Below are 17430 nucleotides of genomic sequence, written 5' to 3'. Positions count from 1 at the left end.
GTAGGGAAAAAAAGAAGCCTATAAAGCAAAACAATGCAACATTTTTAATGAAACTAAATTGCAAAATTGATTATGAGGCCCTAATACATATTTTCAAGTAAGAAAAAAACCTGTCCCCAGAGATGGACTCCTTTAAGGTGATGTAACTGATCTGTTTTTATTATTAGATATGTGATTGGTTGCTATAGGTCTCTCCTCCAATAGTTTCTAACATAAGTCTCATTGAGGCATCATGTTCATTTTTTTGCTTCTTTGACCTTGTTCATACTGTGCAGTTTTTATGTTAGCTTTGCTCACACATACATTATTTAGTGAAAAGTAGGAATGCAATTGATTATTATTTATCTGTTTATTATCTATCTATCTATCATCTATCTACTGTATTTTTCGGACTATAAGACGCACCGGACCATAAGACGCACCCCAAATTTTCAGAAGGAAAATGGGTACAAAAATTAATGCGTCAAAAGGGGGTCCATGTTACAGTCCTGTATTCAGCTTACCCAGAGGGGGATTGGCAGCACTGGTGGCAGTAGGAGTCGGGCAAATCTTCCAGTGGTCCGACGCTGCAGGGCCATAATCTCTCTTCCATCCCTGACTGGTGCAGCTGGTTTGGCGGTGCTCAGTGGTGTGGGGGGCTCCGGTGACATTTTCTGAAAGCCTGGAGCCCTCAGACTTCTTTTGCCTTGATGCTGTGGCCTCCAGGAAAATGGGCGCCGGAGGCGGTGCATGTGCAGATTGAGATCTCGGGAGACGAGATCTCGGAGCCAAGATCTCAGTCCGTGAATGCGCCGCCTCCAGCGGCCATTTTCCCGGAGGCCACAGCATCAAGGCAAAAGAAGTCTGAGGGCTCCAGGCTTTCAGAAAATGTCACCGGAGCCCTCGGCACCAATGAGCACTACCACACCATCATCGCCCTGGAGCGTCGGACCAGGACCACCGAATGAATCGCCCGACTCCTGTTGCCACCACGCTAAGTGTAAGTACGTACATTCTGACTATAAGACGTACTCCCGTTTTCCCAATTTTGGTGGAAAAAAAGTGCGTCTTATAGTCTATATACATATATATATATATATATATAATCTATCTATCTATTATCTATCTATCTACTATCTATCTATCTATTATCTACCATCTATCTATTATCTATTTATTATCTATATATCTATTGTCTAGCTATCCATCTATTTATCTATCATGTGTATATTATCTATCTAATATCTATCTATCTATTATCTATCTATTATCTATCATCTATCTATTTTGAATCTATTATCATTCTCTTATCTATCCACCATATTTTTCAGACTATAAGACGCACCTAGGTTTTAGATGTTGAAAAGAGCAAAAAATGTTTTGAAGCAAATAATGGGGTAAAATATTTAATATCATAAATAACATAATTTTTCACCAATGCAAATGTAAACAGAACTCAGCAGCAGCATTAACAACCATTATTGATTTAAGTACGGAAACTCCACAGTCATCATGGAACCCCCCAAGAACTCCTCGTCACTACTGTCCATATTTATGAAGCTCGGTTCCTCGGAATCACTAGCATTGCTGTCTAGTGAGTAGTGCTGACATCCAACCATCAAAGCGAACCAACCAAGACACCGGCATGATACCGTAGTTGCCAGTCATGCATCTGTCCATGTGTGAATGGCGCTTACCTCCCAATGCGGAAGTACCGTGAACACTATGAAGGGGACCTGACAGCTGATAAATGCTACCGTAATCCACGGACAGCATGTATCAGACACTGGCTGTATGATCTAAGCCAGGTACGGTAGGCTTCACTCTGAAATGCTACGGTGTTTCAGAGAAAACACACCGTACCTTGGCTTTTCCCCTCCTGCTGCCCATCACTGACAGGTCTCTTCCTGTACGCGCACGCAGAAAGAAAACTGTCACGCAATAGGAGCGGATGGGGAGAAGCTGCTGGGGACCCACATGTCTGACTAGTCTCCAGGTGGCTTTTAAAGTACGGACTGTCCAGTGCATAGGCAGCGTGTATTAGTGTAACAATGGGCTGTATGACTTTAGCCACTTTTTTTTTCTCTGAACTGCTGTGGCATTTCAGAGAAAAAAAGTGGCTAAAGTCATACAGCTTGTTCCTATGCTAATACACGCTGCCGGTGCATTGGACAGCCTGTATCAGCACACAGGTCACCTTTAAGGTGCCATTTATGGTATGTCAAGCGCTTTGGAGAACTATAACTCCCAACATATCCTGCAGCTCCCGTAGCATGCAGGGAGTTATAGTTCATCACACTTTTTTTTTTTCGCTTTTAATATAAATTACCGTACACCATTTCTGTGGCCACGCTAGACAGGAAGTAGGCATTCTCCCATCCAGATCACGAGCCGCAGTGACTACAGTAAAATGTGTCCCTCAGTATATGAGATTACTATTGATTTGGAAAATGATTAAGTTGTTGTCAATAATTTTTTTCTATGATATTTTTGAGAAGTTTGTGTGGAATCTGTCCATTTCCCTCATGTGAAAATTTAGTGGTACGGACAGATTTTCATGTTAACTAAGTGACACAACAGTACTTTTTGGGATAACTTTTTGGCTTGACATAATAGTAAATGAAGAGGCAGGGCCAATGGAACTGCACTGTGTACAGTTCTGTGCTTCTCCGGGCCTCTGTAGTATGTCACTGCAGTGCGTGACCGGATGGGAGAGCTCCTACTTCCTGTCTAGCATGGCCGCAGTATATTCATAGCAGCGGCGTTGACAGACCTGCTGCGATGCAACTCCGTGACTCCACTACTGGCGGCTCCCGCAGTGCCGTTCAACCACTGGCGGCACCAGCAGTGCCACTCCATCACCAGCGGCTCCCGCAGTGTTACTCGACCGCCGGCAGCTCTCGCAGTGCCATTCCACCGCCGGCGGCTCCCAGCTCCTCCATTGCTGCCCGGCTCCCAGCTCCTGCGATGCTGCTTAACCTAATCTACAGGTACATTCCGACTATAAGACGCACCCTCATTTTCCTCCCAAATTTTTGGGGAAAAAAATTCGTCTTACAGTCCGAAAAATATGGTATCTATTATAATTTATCTATCGATCTATTATCTATCTATTATCTATCTTCTGTCTATCATCTATCCATCTATTATATATCTATCTATGATTTATCTATCTATTATCTGTTACCTATCTTACAATACATACATGAAGCTCATACACAGTTTGAAGATACATGGGCATACTGTAGTTGGGTTTCATAGCAATCACAAAACATCCTTTCAGCTGACAGGTTCCTATACTGTATGAGGTGTAGCATCATTACTTTTATATAAACGCTTCTTCTATTTCAGAAACTTGGGTGAAAGTTGTGATGATATGAATAAGATGAACGGTGACGGCTGCTCTCTCTTCTGTCGTGAGGAGGCCTCTTTCCACTGCCTGGGTGAGTAACTATAGCACAATCCTTACCTGCGATAGGGAGTTAGGAGTTTTCAACTAATATTAAATCCACAAAGATTTAAGTTAATATTTCATTTAGGGTTTTGTATAGTAAATAAGTAAATTAGTAATAATATTATTTGGCGCCTAGAATTCGGGACGCTTGCTCCACTCCCTAAAGATTTCTAATAATTTAGACATTAAGTGGACTTTCCTCAGTAGTTGACCTTCTTCACCCTCACTTAATCCTACTGTTATTCTGCCACGCTGTCCTCTGTGTACGGTGTTGGTTAGGAACAGCAGAGTGGTACATGTGGCAGTAAAGTTGGTGTCACTTTTTGTGAAACTTTTTCCTGATAGGGCATCACATAATGGACCACATATGAGGAACATTTACTTTCACTCTTCCTTTGTGTCAGCTGTTGGACCCAGTATCACTTAAGTTGTCTCATTAATGTCCTCCTCACCTTAGATACCATTTTCCAGATTAGTCAGCACATAACTTAATCTTTGAGAAGTAATTTCTTAAGCCCTCTCCTTCCCATTTTAAATAGATTGTTCCATCTGGGATATACAGTCATGGCCAAAAGTATTGACACCCCTGCAATTCTGTCAGATAATACTCAGTTTCTTCCTGAAAATGATTGCAAACACAAATTCTTTGGTATTATTATCTTCATTTAATTTGTCTTAAATGAAAAAACACAAAAACAATTGTCCTAAAGCCAAATTGGATATAATTCCACACCAAACATAACAAAGAGGGTGGACAAAAGTATTGGCACTGTTCGAAAAATCATGTGATGCTTCTCTAATTTGTGTAATTAACAGCACCTATAACTTACCTGTGGCACCTAACAGGTGTTGGCAATAACTAAATCACACTTGCAGCCAGTTGACATGGATTACAGTTTACTCAACCTCTGTCTTGTGTCCTTGTGTGTACCACATTGAGCATGGAGAAAAGAAAGAAGACCAAAGAACTGTCTGAGGACTTGAGAAACCAAATTGTGAGGAAGCATGAGCAATCTCAAGGCTACAAGTCCATCTCAAAGACCTGAATGTTCTTGTGTCTACCGTGTGCAGTGTCATCAAGAAGTTTAAAGCCCATGGCACTGTGGCTAACCTCCCTAGATGTGGCCGGAAAAGAAAAGTTGACAAGAGATTTCAACGCAAGATTGTGCGGATGTTTGATAAAGAACCTCCACTAACATCCAAACAAGTTCAAGCTGCCCTGCAGTCCGAGGGTACAATGGTGTCAACCCGTACTATCCGTCGGCATCTGAATGAAAAGGGACTGTATGGTAGGAGACCCAGGAAGACTCCACTTCTTACCCCGAGACATAAAAAAGCCAGGCTGGAGTTTGCCAAAACTTACCTGAAAAAGCCTAAAACATTTTGGAAGAATGTTCTTTAGTCAGATGAGACAAAAGTAGAGCTTTTAGGGCAAAAGCATCAACATAGAGTTTACAGGAGAAAAAAAGAGGCATTCAAAGAAAAGTACATGGTCCCTACAGTCAAACATGGCGGAGGTTCCCTGATGTTTTGGGGTTGCTTTGCTGCCTCTGGCACTGGACTGCTTGACCGTATGCATGGCATTATGAACAAGAAGAACAAATTTTGCAGCATAATTTAGGGCCCAGTGTGAGAAAGCTGGGTCTACCTCAGAGGTCATGGGTCTTCCAGCAGGACAATAACCCAAAACACATTTCAAAAAGCACTAGAAAATGGTTTGAGAGAAAGCACTGGAGACTTCTAAGGTGGCCAGCAATGAGTCCAGACCTGAATCCCATAGAACACCTGTGGAGAGATCTAAAAATGGCAGTTTGGAGAAGGCACCCTTCAAATATCAGGGACCTGGAGTAGTTTGCCAAAGAAGAATGGTCTAAAATTCCAGCAGAGCATTGTAAGAAACTCATTGATGGTTACCGGAAGCGGTTGGTCGCAGTTATTTTGGCTAAAGGTTGTACAACCAAGTATTAGGCTGAGGGTGCCAATACTTTTGTCCGGCCCATTTTTGGAGTTTTGTGTGAAATGATCAATGTTTTGCTTTTTGCTTCATTCTCTTTTGTGTTTTTTCATTTAAGACAAATTAAATGAAGATAATAATACCAAAGAATTTGTGTTTACAATCATTTTCAGGAAGAAACTGAATATTATCTGACAGAATTGCAGGGGTGTCAATACTTTTGGCCATGACTGTATGTCCGATAGCTGAGATCTCACGAATATCTCGAGAATGGGGTCCTCTTTTAAATGGAGGACTGGTCACACATGTGTGGCTCTCATTATAAATTTCTATGGGGCTCTAAAAAATTCCAGTTGAGCACAGGAGTCACATCTACGGGAAGTTAGTTGGTGTGATTTGTACGTTCCATTGCATAACTCACAACAGTGTGACCGCTGGACAAGAAAAGGAGGAACGACCCTTGTGTAGTGACGGCAGCTCTTATTTTCAATAGTGTTCTTGCGTGACATCATAGTCATGGCATGACACACATGTGACGTTGTGCTAGGGCATCTAATCAAAAGTTGAGCCATGGATACTGCCAGGTAAGAGTCAGTATTCCCTCTCCTGCCGGCGGGCACACTGTTGTTACCGATGGGATAGGACTTGGGAATAAATTCGCACCAACAGAAATTGATAGCACAGGTTATCGATTTACTAAAATTGTCCTGAAGAAGGAGACCACCTCTTCCAGGCTACGTTCCCAACACCATATTCTTGGTCTGTGGAAAAAGCTGAAAAATGATATTCAATAGGGCTGTTCAGATGACTGTTTTTTCTTTCACAATTTTACGGAATGTTCACATGAAAAAAAAATCACAGCAAAAAAAAAAAATCTCTCCATATTTCGACTGTCTGCTCATACTTAGAAATTAAAGTCTGTGGGTGCACCCAAAAAAAGAATCAAATCTCATGCGGATCAACTGAATAGCATTTGAAGATTAAGGATACATTGCAGTTCTTAACATAGGAAACTGTATTTGGCCTTGGAATTTTTTTTCACGGCGAATGTATAAAAACAGACAGCAGATGGATGACAATACAGTCGAAAAATCATCCATATAGGCTCGTGTGAACTTAACCAAAGGTCGGGATCACTTGAGCGTATGGTCTCTAATGCGAGAGAATCGGATCGATTTATTTAAATGACACTCGGATCAAACTCTGATCCTGGTGTCATCTTACTGTGATCTCATTCTCTCGGATGTGAAAATCGTAGCATGGGTGCTGGGAAGATGGAGAACAAGATTTCTTCATGTTTTCCATCCAATGAGTCCACGGAAATCAGACTGTTATCCAAGTGGAGTCCAATATTTTCTACACACCCTAAAACTCGAATGGGTGCGTGCCGTCCAATTTGTGCAGCTGGCTGAAATTTTTTTCTCATGCTGGATCAGCATGGAAATAAAAACTCTCATCAGCACCGCCCCACAGAATAACACTGGGTCGAGTGCTATCCGATAAAACATCCGATGATCGCACTCGTCCAATGTATGCGCTCGTGTGATCCAGCCCCTAATATGTATTCACAGTGTTTTACAGCTTTCTTGTAGTATTTTCATTGGCATCATCGCCAACATTTCTCTGCCAAAATCGCTTCAGCCAGATGTTAATTTAACGCCTATATCAAATTATTGTGGCGGTTTTAGGTCTGCAGAATATTTTCGTAACCTCGAGTGCTTTGGGTATGCTATTTTTTCCAATGTTCTTCCCATTAAAAAAAAGGCAAATTACAAGAGTGACAATAAAAATGGCACGAAAAATTGTTGAAAATGGTTTGGAAAAATTCTTGAAATTCATGGAATTTTTTTTTTCTGTACAAATGTTTAAAAACTGAATAAGTTGTGTACGTTAAGGAGGTGGGGTTTTTTTTGCTGTCCGAAACATTAGCAAAGCGAGTAAAGTGTGTAGACGAGGAAGACTACGCTTGACAGAATGAGTGAGCTGCCATTTGCTTTAACGAAGGCGGACAGATAGCAGGAGGGGGATTGCATTGGTGGTCTTTTTAATTGTGGGAAATCCTGAGGAAAAGAGAAAAGAGGAGCAATAAATTCCAGGCACTTACACTGTGCATAGCTCCCGAGTGATGCAACTGCTGAAGTGAGAATGACAAGGTGAATTAGCAAAATAATAGGTTCATGAACTGTACTTAGTTTAACAACACTATTTGTACATTATTTTGTTCCAATTTTTGCATTTGTTTTTGCACATTTGCAATCCCGCAGGTCGCTACTATAAATCATTCACCAACATATAGTGCTTCCTAGCAGCATCTACAATTCAGGGCAGAAAAAAAAATAGAAAATCATGGGAAACCACTGGATATTTTATGATTGTAAAAAAAAAAAATAGATTTTTTTGGGGATTGCACACTTGAAGGATTGATGGAGCTTATGTGATCTGCTCATCCATATGAGTGAAAATAAGACGATAATCCCGCCATGTGATCTAAAGTTCAAGAGGGAAAATTGTCTCATGTTTGCTTAGCTGCAGATTTGATTATCAGTCCAAATACCCAGAACTGAAACAATCATCCAAAACAAGCACCTTCAATTGTTCCTCAAGCCTGAGGCCTGGTGCATCAAGCAGAGACATGGGAACCGATGCCGTGCAGAATCACCAGAAGTTTCCGCCGCTCCCGGGTAGTTGCGCTTTCATATGGTGCCTCCAAAGGATGCAATACAGTAGCCAATGGAAGAGAGGACAACTACAATCTAAACATGTATGATGGCTTCAGTGTACTCCGAAGTTACACAGTGTGGTAATGTGATTCTGCGCATCATGGGGTATTTGTTCCATCCAATGTCTTTGCAGCTCCACTTTCATTCCCGAGCTCAAGTTTCGTATGTCAGCGTGTGGCCTGAGCAGTTTGTGTGAATGGGCCTGCTTGCTGCTTACTTCATCAGCTAAGCCAGCTAATCCATGGCACAGCAAATGCCGAAATAGAAAAAGGTTGACTTAGCTACTCTTAAGTGCTTGGAACAAAAATCCGTAGTTGTATAAAGTGCAAGCGGGAGGTCAAGTGACCGCTTGTATTCAAGTTGAATACTTGTGGTCACATGCCAACTAGACTTGTCTGGCTTCGCTTCTTCATCATTGCATTTGTGCCTTCTTTTTGTAGTGTTTTTGATGCTTTTGTGCCTTTTTCTGGTTGCACCAAATTCAGTTTTCCGTTAGCGCCTTCCTTATTGCTTGCACCAAATTCTTTTGATTTGCACCTTTTTTTAAATTTATTTTATGAGTTCGCCTGTTCTGTTTTATTGTACACCCCTTTAAGTCGACTCCTTTGCAGGGTGTCTGGTGGCTCTGACCTCAATATGGCGCAGTGCCTACACCCAAATCTACAATATGGGTGCATGAGGTCTTTGCAGTAGTCCTGAATGTTTATGATTACACTTTCCCTTTAAATGACAGTAGACACAATTCTAACTAATCACACATAACCTGCAAATGGCTGCAGCAATGCAAATAATATACTCCAACATTGGGGCCCAGTTGCCGGGCTTACAAGATCCGTTGGTGCACTGAATTATACAATTAGGACAAAATCCCCTTCCCTGATGATTCTATTATAAACTCTTCATGTATGGAACCACCAGTCCCAGCAATTCTCCAGTACAAATAGGTGTGGTATAATTCCCCAATAGTGGAACCATGATTCCCAGCAGTATCTACCCATTCCTTGATGTAGCAGATCTGTAGTCACATGGGGTTACAGATTGGGGCTGCAGAATCCATGTGCTTGATAATACACCGAGTGGATGGCAAGATTATTTTATGAAATAAGCTGGACGACAGTGGACAGTTCCTGGTAACCTGGCTCATCTGTAGTTGTGGTGCAGTTTAGAGTTCACTCTCCTCTCACATTGGACTGCAGAACTTTCAGTACTCACCATGGGCTCCTGTCCTGGGTCATTATCCACCCTCTCCAGCAATGAATAACAGCCCATTCTTGCTCCAGTGCAATTAGCTCCTCCCTTCTTCTCGAGCTTGCTCAGAACATCAGTCCTTTACTCTGCTGCTCCTCCTCTTCCAGATTTGAAAGAAGAGCCAAGGTTTCTGAGAGCTGTGGTCCAAGGCAATGCAGCAAAATAGGCATTAATATCTGTAATAGTGAAGCACTGTCTGCTCCTAGCTGCAGCAGTTTCTGTACACCATTCTGCCCCTACAGGGATTACATTATGTTTACCAGTGTGGGCTGAGTTTAGTTTAGGGTACCCAGATGTTTTCACTTATTTCATCTTCTGTGGCTTTTCAAAAAGTGATTTTATGTACACCAGAAATTTTTGAGCAATTGTTGCAACTATGGATGAGCAAGTAGTGAAATACTCGGACTCGCTGTACTCATTACGAGTAGCTCCTAATACTTGGGTATTCGTAACAAGTAGCGAGTCCAATGTAAGTCTATGGGAAATGCGAGTAATGGGCAGAGAATGTGTATAAGAGGAGAATGTGTGTGGGCAGAAAATGTGTGTGGGCGGAGACTATGTGTGCACTGAAAATATGTGTGGGAGTCTGTGGGGCTGTGTGTGTGTGCAGGGCCTGTGCGGGGCTCTTCCTGGCTCTGTGGGCTCTGTCGGGCCTGTGTGGGGCTGTGCCAGCCTGTGCTGGGCTCTGCAGGCTGTGCCGACCTCTGCCGGGGCTGTGCCAGGCCTGTGCGGGGCTGTGCCGTGCTCTGTCGGTGCTGTGCGGGGCTGTGCCAGCCTCTGCTGTGGCTGTGCGGGGCTCTGCCGGGCTCAGGCTCTGCTGGCTGTGCGGGCATTGTCCAATGGGACTACTTGTCTCATCCGGCTATGCCTGCTACAGTGACAGCATTAACGGATGATGGGAAAGTAGTATTCCCATTATCCGGCTAATGTGAATGTAAAAAAAAAAGACATACAGAACATACAACATATAACATACAGTACATACACATAAAATACAACACATAACATAGAGTACATACTCACCGCACACACCTAATTCCCCGAAGCCCTCGTCTCCTGCAAATATTATTTTTGTATTTTAATTTTTTTATTTTTTATATACGGTATATACAATGGGCAAAAAAAGTATTTGATACACTGCCGATTTTGCAAGTTTCCCTTGCTAAAAAGAATGGAGAGGTCTGTAATTTTTATTATACATACACTTCAACTGTGAGAGACAGAATCTAAAAATAATCCAGAAAATCACACTGTATGATTTTTACATAATTAATTTGCATTTTATTGCTTGAAATAAGTATTTGATACAGTAGAAAAACAGAACTTAATAATTGGTCCAGAAACCTTTGTTTTCAATTTCAGAGGTTAAACGTTTCCTGTAGTTTTTGACCAAGTTTGCACACACTGCAGCAGAGATTTTTGTCCCACTCCTCCATACAGATCTTCTCCACAGCTTTCAGATTTCAGGGCTGTCACTGGGCAACACTGAGTTTCATCTTCTTCCAAAGATTTTCTCTTGTGTTCAGATATGGAGACTGTCTGAGTCAATCCATGACCTAATTTAAATGCTTCTTACAGAGCCACTTCTTAGCTACACTGGCTGTGTTTTTGGGTTATTGTCTTGCTGGAAGGCTCAGGCATGACCTATCTTCAATGCTCTTGAGTGAAGGACTTTTTTTTGGCCAAAATCTCTTGATACATCCATCCTCCCTTCAATACGGTGCATTCGTCCTGTCCACCTTGCAGAAAAGAACCCCTAAAGTATGATATTTCCCCCACTATGCTTCACGGTTGGAACGGTATTTTCAGATTGTCATTGTCGAACTTCAAATGGGCCTAGACTTGTGCTGGTGTGAGCCAGGGGACCTTGCGTTTTCTGCAGAATTTTAATTCATGACAGCATAGTGTGTTACTTATGGTAATGTTTGAGACTGTTGTCCCAGCTCTCTTTAGGTCATTGACCTGGTCATCCTGTGTAGTTCTGGGCTAATTTCTGACCTTTCTCAGAATCATCCTTACCTCACGAGGTGAGATTTTGCATGGAGCCCCAGACCGAGGAAGATAGACAGTCATCTTGTGTTTCTTCCATTTTCTAATAACTACAATATGTAGTTATCTTGACTAAAAAAAAAACAGAATCATGAAAATCATGAGGTCAAAGTAACTGGTCAAGGAGCTCAGAGACAGAATTGTGGCAAGGCTCACATCTGGCCAAGGTTGCAAAAGAATTTCTGCAGTACTCAAGGTTCCTAGGAGCACAGTGGCCTCCATAATCCTTAAATGGAAGAAGTTTGGGACCACCAGAAGTCTTTCTAGACCGTCCAACCAAACTGAGCAATCATGGGAGAAGAGCCTTGGTGAGAGACGTAAAGAAGAACCCCAAGATCACTGTAGTTGAGATCAACAGATGCAGTAGGGCGATGGAAGAAAGTTCCACAAAGTCTACTATCACTGCAGCCCTCCACCAGTCAGACCTTTATGGCAGAGTGGCCCGACGGAAGCCTCTCCTCAGTGCAAGACATATGAAAGCCCACATAGAGTTTGCTAAAAACACATGAAGGACTCCCAGACTATGAGAAATAAGATTCTCTGGTCTGATGAGATGAAGATAGAACTTTTTGGTGATAATTCTAAGCGGTATGTGGGGAGAAAACCATGCACCTACCTAATACAATCCCAACAGTGAAATATGGTGGCAGCATCATGCTGTTTTTCAGCTGGAGGGAGACATTGCAATTGAAGGAAACATGAATGCGGCCAAGTACAGAGATATCCCGGATAAAAACCGCTTCCAGATTGCTCTGGACCTCAGACTTGGCCGAAGATTCACCTTCCAACAAGATAATGACCCTAAGCACACAGCTAAAATAACAAAGGAGTGGATTCGGAACAACTCTGTGACCATTCTTGACTGGCCCAGCCAGAGCCCTGACCTAAACCTAATTGAGCATCTCTGTAGAGAATGGCTGTCCACCAACATTCACCATCCAACCTGACAGAACTGGAGAGGATCTGAAAGGAAGACTGGCAGAGGATCCCCAAATCCAGGTGTGAAAAACTTGTTGCATCTTTCCCAAGAAGACTCATGGCTGTACTAGCTCAAAAGGGTGCTTCTACACAATACTGAGCAAAGGGTCTGAATACTTATGACCATATGGTATTTCAGATTTAATTTTTGTAATAAATTTGCAAAAATTTCCACATTTCTGTTTTTTTCAGTCAAGATGGGTTGCAGAGTGTACATTAATGAGAAAAAAAATAACTTTTTTGAATTTACCAAATGACTGCAATGAAACAAAGAGTGAAAAATTTAAAGGGGGCTGAATACTTTCCATACCCACTTTATGACAACAGTTTTTGTCTTCTCACCAAGCTACTTGCCTGTTGTTTACCCTCAAGAAGGCTCACACATAGAGCCAAAACATCGCATGATAGGCTGTTAAAACTACATCTATTTGCACCATGATGGTATGCTGCTTCCATTTTTTCTTTATATTAGGACTGGTATGTATTATATGTATATATATATATATATATATTTGTTATTCCCTGTGACCTCCACGTAATGTCCTCTTTTACCACTCACTCTGCACAGTCAGACCGCACTGTAAGAGTAAAATTCACATGTCTGGACTTTTCTTCCTGTCTTTTTCCGAAATCTGCTATTGAACCTTAGTAGTTTTAACCTGTATCAATTGTTTTAATGTTATGTTTAAATTTTATGAAATAGTCACTTTTTAAGGCCAAAATACCTCTTTCCTTTACTGGATGCTGGCATTGATGATGGACTGGAGGGCCCATTACCAGTAGCCAATTTTCTCACATTCTTTTAACTCAAATATTCATTTTTTTTGCAACGGTAAAAGGAGATAAAACAGGATACATGTCTCAACAGGTTCATATTTTTCAGCAGAAAATTTGTCTACTTTTTCCTTTCAGTAACTAGTATAGTGACTCCATCAGATTTACTATTGTCTTTCCACACATATCTTGCTGAATTCTCTATCATCGACCAGCATCACTTAACATAAGATCGTGGATGACTTTCCATGATTAGTTCTTGTATGTCACCAATGTCTTACCTACAGCATATCTACCGAAAAAGACGTGCCCATACTACATTAAGATGCACAAGATTTAGTTGTGTATTTAAGGACCACTAAACACAAAGAATGCACAAGAAATAAAAAAAATCCCATAATCTCTTCTCTAAATAGTCCTACCTGATCTTTGATCCTGAGAAATAAATATTTTCTGTATATCAGGAGGTTAGTCCTGTCCCATCCTCCTCCTCCTCCCTCTCCTTTGTCTGGTTGTAAGATGATTGGCTGCAGCACAAGCCTCCCCCCACTGCTCTATTTCTAGTAGGATAAAAGACGGTTAAGCACTACCCCTTTTTCTTGGGGGGGGGACAGGGCTTTAGTTGGCCGTCAAACAAAGATGGAACTGACCAGCTGGAAATTTGCATCTTTATTCTCTGCACGATTTCCTGAAGATTGACCCTCTTCACTATCACTCATAAAATGCTGTAGACTTGTAAGCAGCAAGAGCAATGGATTTCGTGTTTAATTTAAAGAAGACCTGTTATTTAGTCCAAATCATTGGGTTAATACCTTCTAAAACTCCCTGAGTTCCACTGATTCTGCAGCTTTTTTACGCTTTGAGTTGTGTCGTTCCATTGCAGAAATATTCACATTTATTGTTTTTTTGAGCATAGTATGTGAAATCTCTGCTTGTAGTGCAGCAGGGTGTTACTTCACAGATTTCTGTGATGGGTGTGTGATTTCACTCGTCCATCCCAGAAGCTGTCAGTCACAGCTTGGTAACTTCTGAGATTGATAGCTTGCCATATCATCTGATGAACTGTGATTAGCACCTGGAAGGGAGGAGTGAAAGCAAACGCCCCCAGAAAAAACTAAATAAATGACCATTTGCAGTACAAGCAGAGATTTCACATACGGCGCTCCAAAAGTAACAAATATGAATATCTCTGCAATCGAGTGCAATAGCACAAAATGGAAAAAAGCTTCAGAATCAGTAGAGCTCAGAAATTTGTACAAGGTATTTAACTCAATTTTTTGGTCAAGTTATCTTTAAACTTACATTTCTGGGTTAAGTGATCCTTTAAACTAAAGCAAATTTCAAGTAGATATATTATAATTAAGTTCCAAATCTGCATTTTTTTCTCCATGGAGTGAGGTATTATAGACACAACCTCGCTTTATCATTGTTTTTTCTCCAGTTTTCTGTAGTAGTTTGCTCTGCATTAGTGGATTTAGTATCTTATTATCTATAAGTTTTATGTCAAGTTTTTCTTAATTGGTTATGCAAATGTTTTCAGATTCATGAAATAGGACTTTTCCAACCGTTGCTTTTGTTTGTTTTTTTACATATCTCACTCCATTTCTTCTTGGGATAAGGTTTTCAGTGGATTTTTTATTTTGGCGCAGGTGTACAATATTTTTTAAAGGGATTTTACAACTTTTTGTAATAAGAAGTCGCAGAAATGTGTAAAGACAAAAATAAAGAGCATTTTTGATTTTTCGCCAAATTCATGAACTGAGTGTGCCATCCTGATGAATTTGACTCAACTAATAATAGCAAATTCCACAACACATGTGGATTACAGATAGGATGATCTATTCATAAGACTCTGGTTCATCGGCCTGTCAGTAATTTGGGACCACCAGATGGGACACTTGAAATCTCCTTAGCTCTTGGCATTCTCTTCTTTTGAAACATCCAGGTTTTTGACTGCTGTTTTGCAGACAACTTTTAACTCCCTTCAAAAATGAAGAAACGGTCTTTGACGCAAAACAACTGAGAGAACACTCAAAAAAGTGTCTTCCAGGCATCTTTTTGAGCCTTTCCATTGACTTGTCTTGTAAAGTATAGAGCATTGTCAAAACATAAGATACCTGAAGCAGTGTCAGGTCACTTTTTTAACCAGTTGATGTCTTTGGAAACCAGAAGTGGTTAAAAGGCACTCAAGAGCCTGAACAGCAAGTTGTTCTTACATAAAAATTAAAATGTTCATCCTTTTGAGTGTTTTCAGAGCATTTTTTCAGGCAGAAAGATGTGTGAATGAAAAGTGTCAAAATATTATGCTTAAAGGGTTGTCACTCCTAGGACAACTTCTTCTCAAACTGAATGTTTGCCCCTGTTAATTAACATCACATATACTCACCTCCTGTCCAGCGGTATAGGCACTCACGCTTCTGGGGCTCACTCTAGCATCATTGTTTGAGCGTTCGGACATATAAGCAATGATGATGAAGATATCGACCAGTAGAGATGAGCGAATTTGTTCGGATTCAGTTCTGAATACGATTGGAATCGAATATTGTTTTTGCAATATTCGTTGAACACAGCTGATCGTCACTAAAGTAAGTGGGAGTAGAAATTACCGAATATGTTTGAAACCGAACATAAGACATACATTCAGCACGAATATTGTTCGAATATGGCACAAATATGTCAAAATCAGATTCGGAGCCAAATTCCGAACAAATTTGCTCATCTCTACCAACCAGCTGCAGTTCTAAATTCCTCTTGATTACTTATATGTTCTAAGGCAGGACAGAGAAGCCAGCTCTGATGGAGCACAGTGCTCGAGTGACATGTGACCCTTGGGAACACGATTGTCTTCACCGTTTGAACGGCACCGGTACCAGAGGTGAATATAGGTCTTCTCATTCAGATTATGAAGGGGTTGTACTAACAGTGGACAACTCCTCGAACTCTTGTTTGTGTCTAACATAAAGGCTGTATGGGCAAAACTAAAATCTACACAACTCTTCTTCTTACTTGAAATAATCCATATTCCATACAGTATACAGTGACGAACAAAAAGGTAGAAATGTTTTGAACTTTTGAATTTCTGGCTCCATATTTCACCATCCGCTACTGCTTCTGCTTCTAACGTGAGACTACCATCATTTTATAAACAATCATCTTGGCTATCTCATAAAAAAATTTGACTTGAAACTTTTTGGCATATGATTAGTTATGCAGTTTCTTGCCATGTCAACATATTGTTACCCTTTTTTCTCATCACTATATGTCCATGGAAAAGGATCACATGAGCTCAGATAAATGTAGAGATCAGTTTATTCAATTTTGTTGAGGTCATCAACTCAGAATCAGATGATGGCTGAGTTAAGAGTCACCCAGCGCGGTCTTCCCCCACTATTACCCCTCCCAGTACTTCCCTGTCTCTATTGTTGACAGGTACATTTCGTCTTATGCCTTGGCTGTATTCTGTGGATAGTTTGCAGACCTTAGTGACTGTAAATTAATTAGGGCCTTTTGTGTTTTCTCTCAGTCCTACTTTAATCAGATAATGCTGCTACAAACTATCCAAGAAGAAGTATATTGACTCAGTCAGGCTGCCCTGGCCTTTTGAGAACATGGAGCTAAGGAAGAGGAAATAAAAGAACTGAGATTGATCATCTTTATTTTAATTCCACTTAAGTAAACTAGCGGTAAAACATTGCATAGTAATTATAAGAATTGATGCCATGGGTCGGTAAATGGATGAAATTAAATTAATGTAATAGTCATAATCAGTAAATAGTATCTCAAGCCTGAGGATCAATATGGAGTAATGTTCTTTATATTGGCATTAGTTTTTTTTTTCTATGTCCACTTTTCAAACCAATTGCAATTTGCAATGTTTTTACTGACTGTACGTTATCAAGAAAAGTAGGTAGAGGGAGAAGATTAACTCATGACTGCAGGATCGGACTAGTGATCAGAATAGTAGAAATGTGCACACGCCCTTCAAAGGCAAATTGTTTGTAACTTATCACAAACTATCTTTGCCTCGCTCCAGCACCGATCCTCTCTGCTAGACATGACCCAACTCTCGACTTTTCTGCAAAATCATAAACCATATGTTCCTGCTTTTGTCCTCACCATTCTCCTGATTAATGAATGGATACAAACTTTACTAACACATTTCGAGTCAATCGGACACTTAGCCATAGATAAATTAAACATACAAAGTGTAACACACTATTTAAAAGCGTTATGTCTAACAGTCAAACTAACATCACATGTTAAACACACGATTG

At 40.8% G+C, this 17430-nt stretch overlaps 1 protein-coding gene across 1 annotated transcript in view; it reads left to right on the top strand.

Moving 5' to 3' along the window:
- PAPPA (pappalysin 1) overlaps positions 1-17430 on the top strand; it is a 482150-nt gene that overhangs the window by 237646 nt on the left and 227074 nt on the right. Inside the window, exon 9 of the mRNA XM_073573135.1 lies at positions 3331-3422. Within this exon, the coding sequence (XP_073429236.1) occupies positions 3331-3422 (92 nt within the window). The remainder of the gene's footprint in view (positions 1-3330; positions 3423-17430) is intronic.

The sequence above is a fragment of the Dendrobates tinctorius genome, unplaced genomic scaffold (genome assembly GCF_039654945.1).
Source record: "Dendrobates tinctorius isolate UK_male_01 unplaced genomic scaffold, ASM3965494v1 ptg000034l, whole genome shotgun sequence".
Taxonomy (NCBI): Eukaryota; Metazoa; Chordata; class Amphibia; order Anura; family Dendrobatidae; genus Dendrobates; species Dendrobates tinctorius.
Note: the sequence above shows the minus strand (reverse complement) of the source record. Positions and strands in the feature narration are given on the sequence as shown.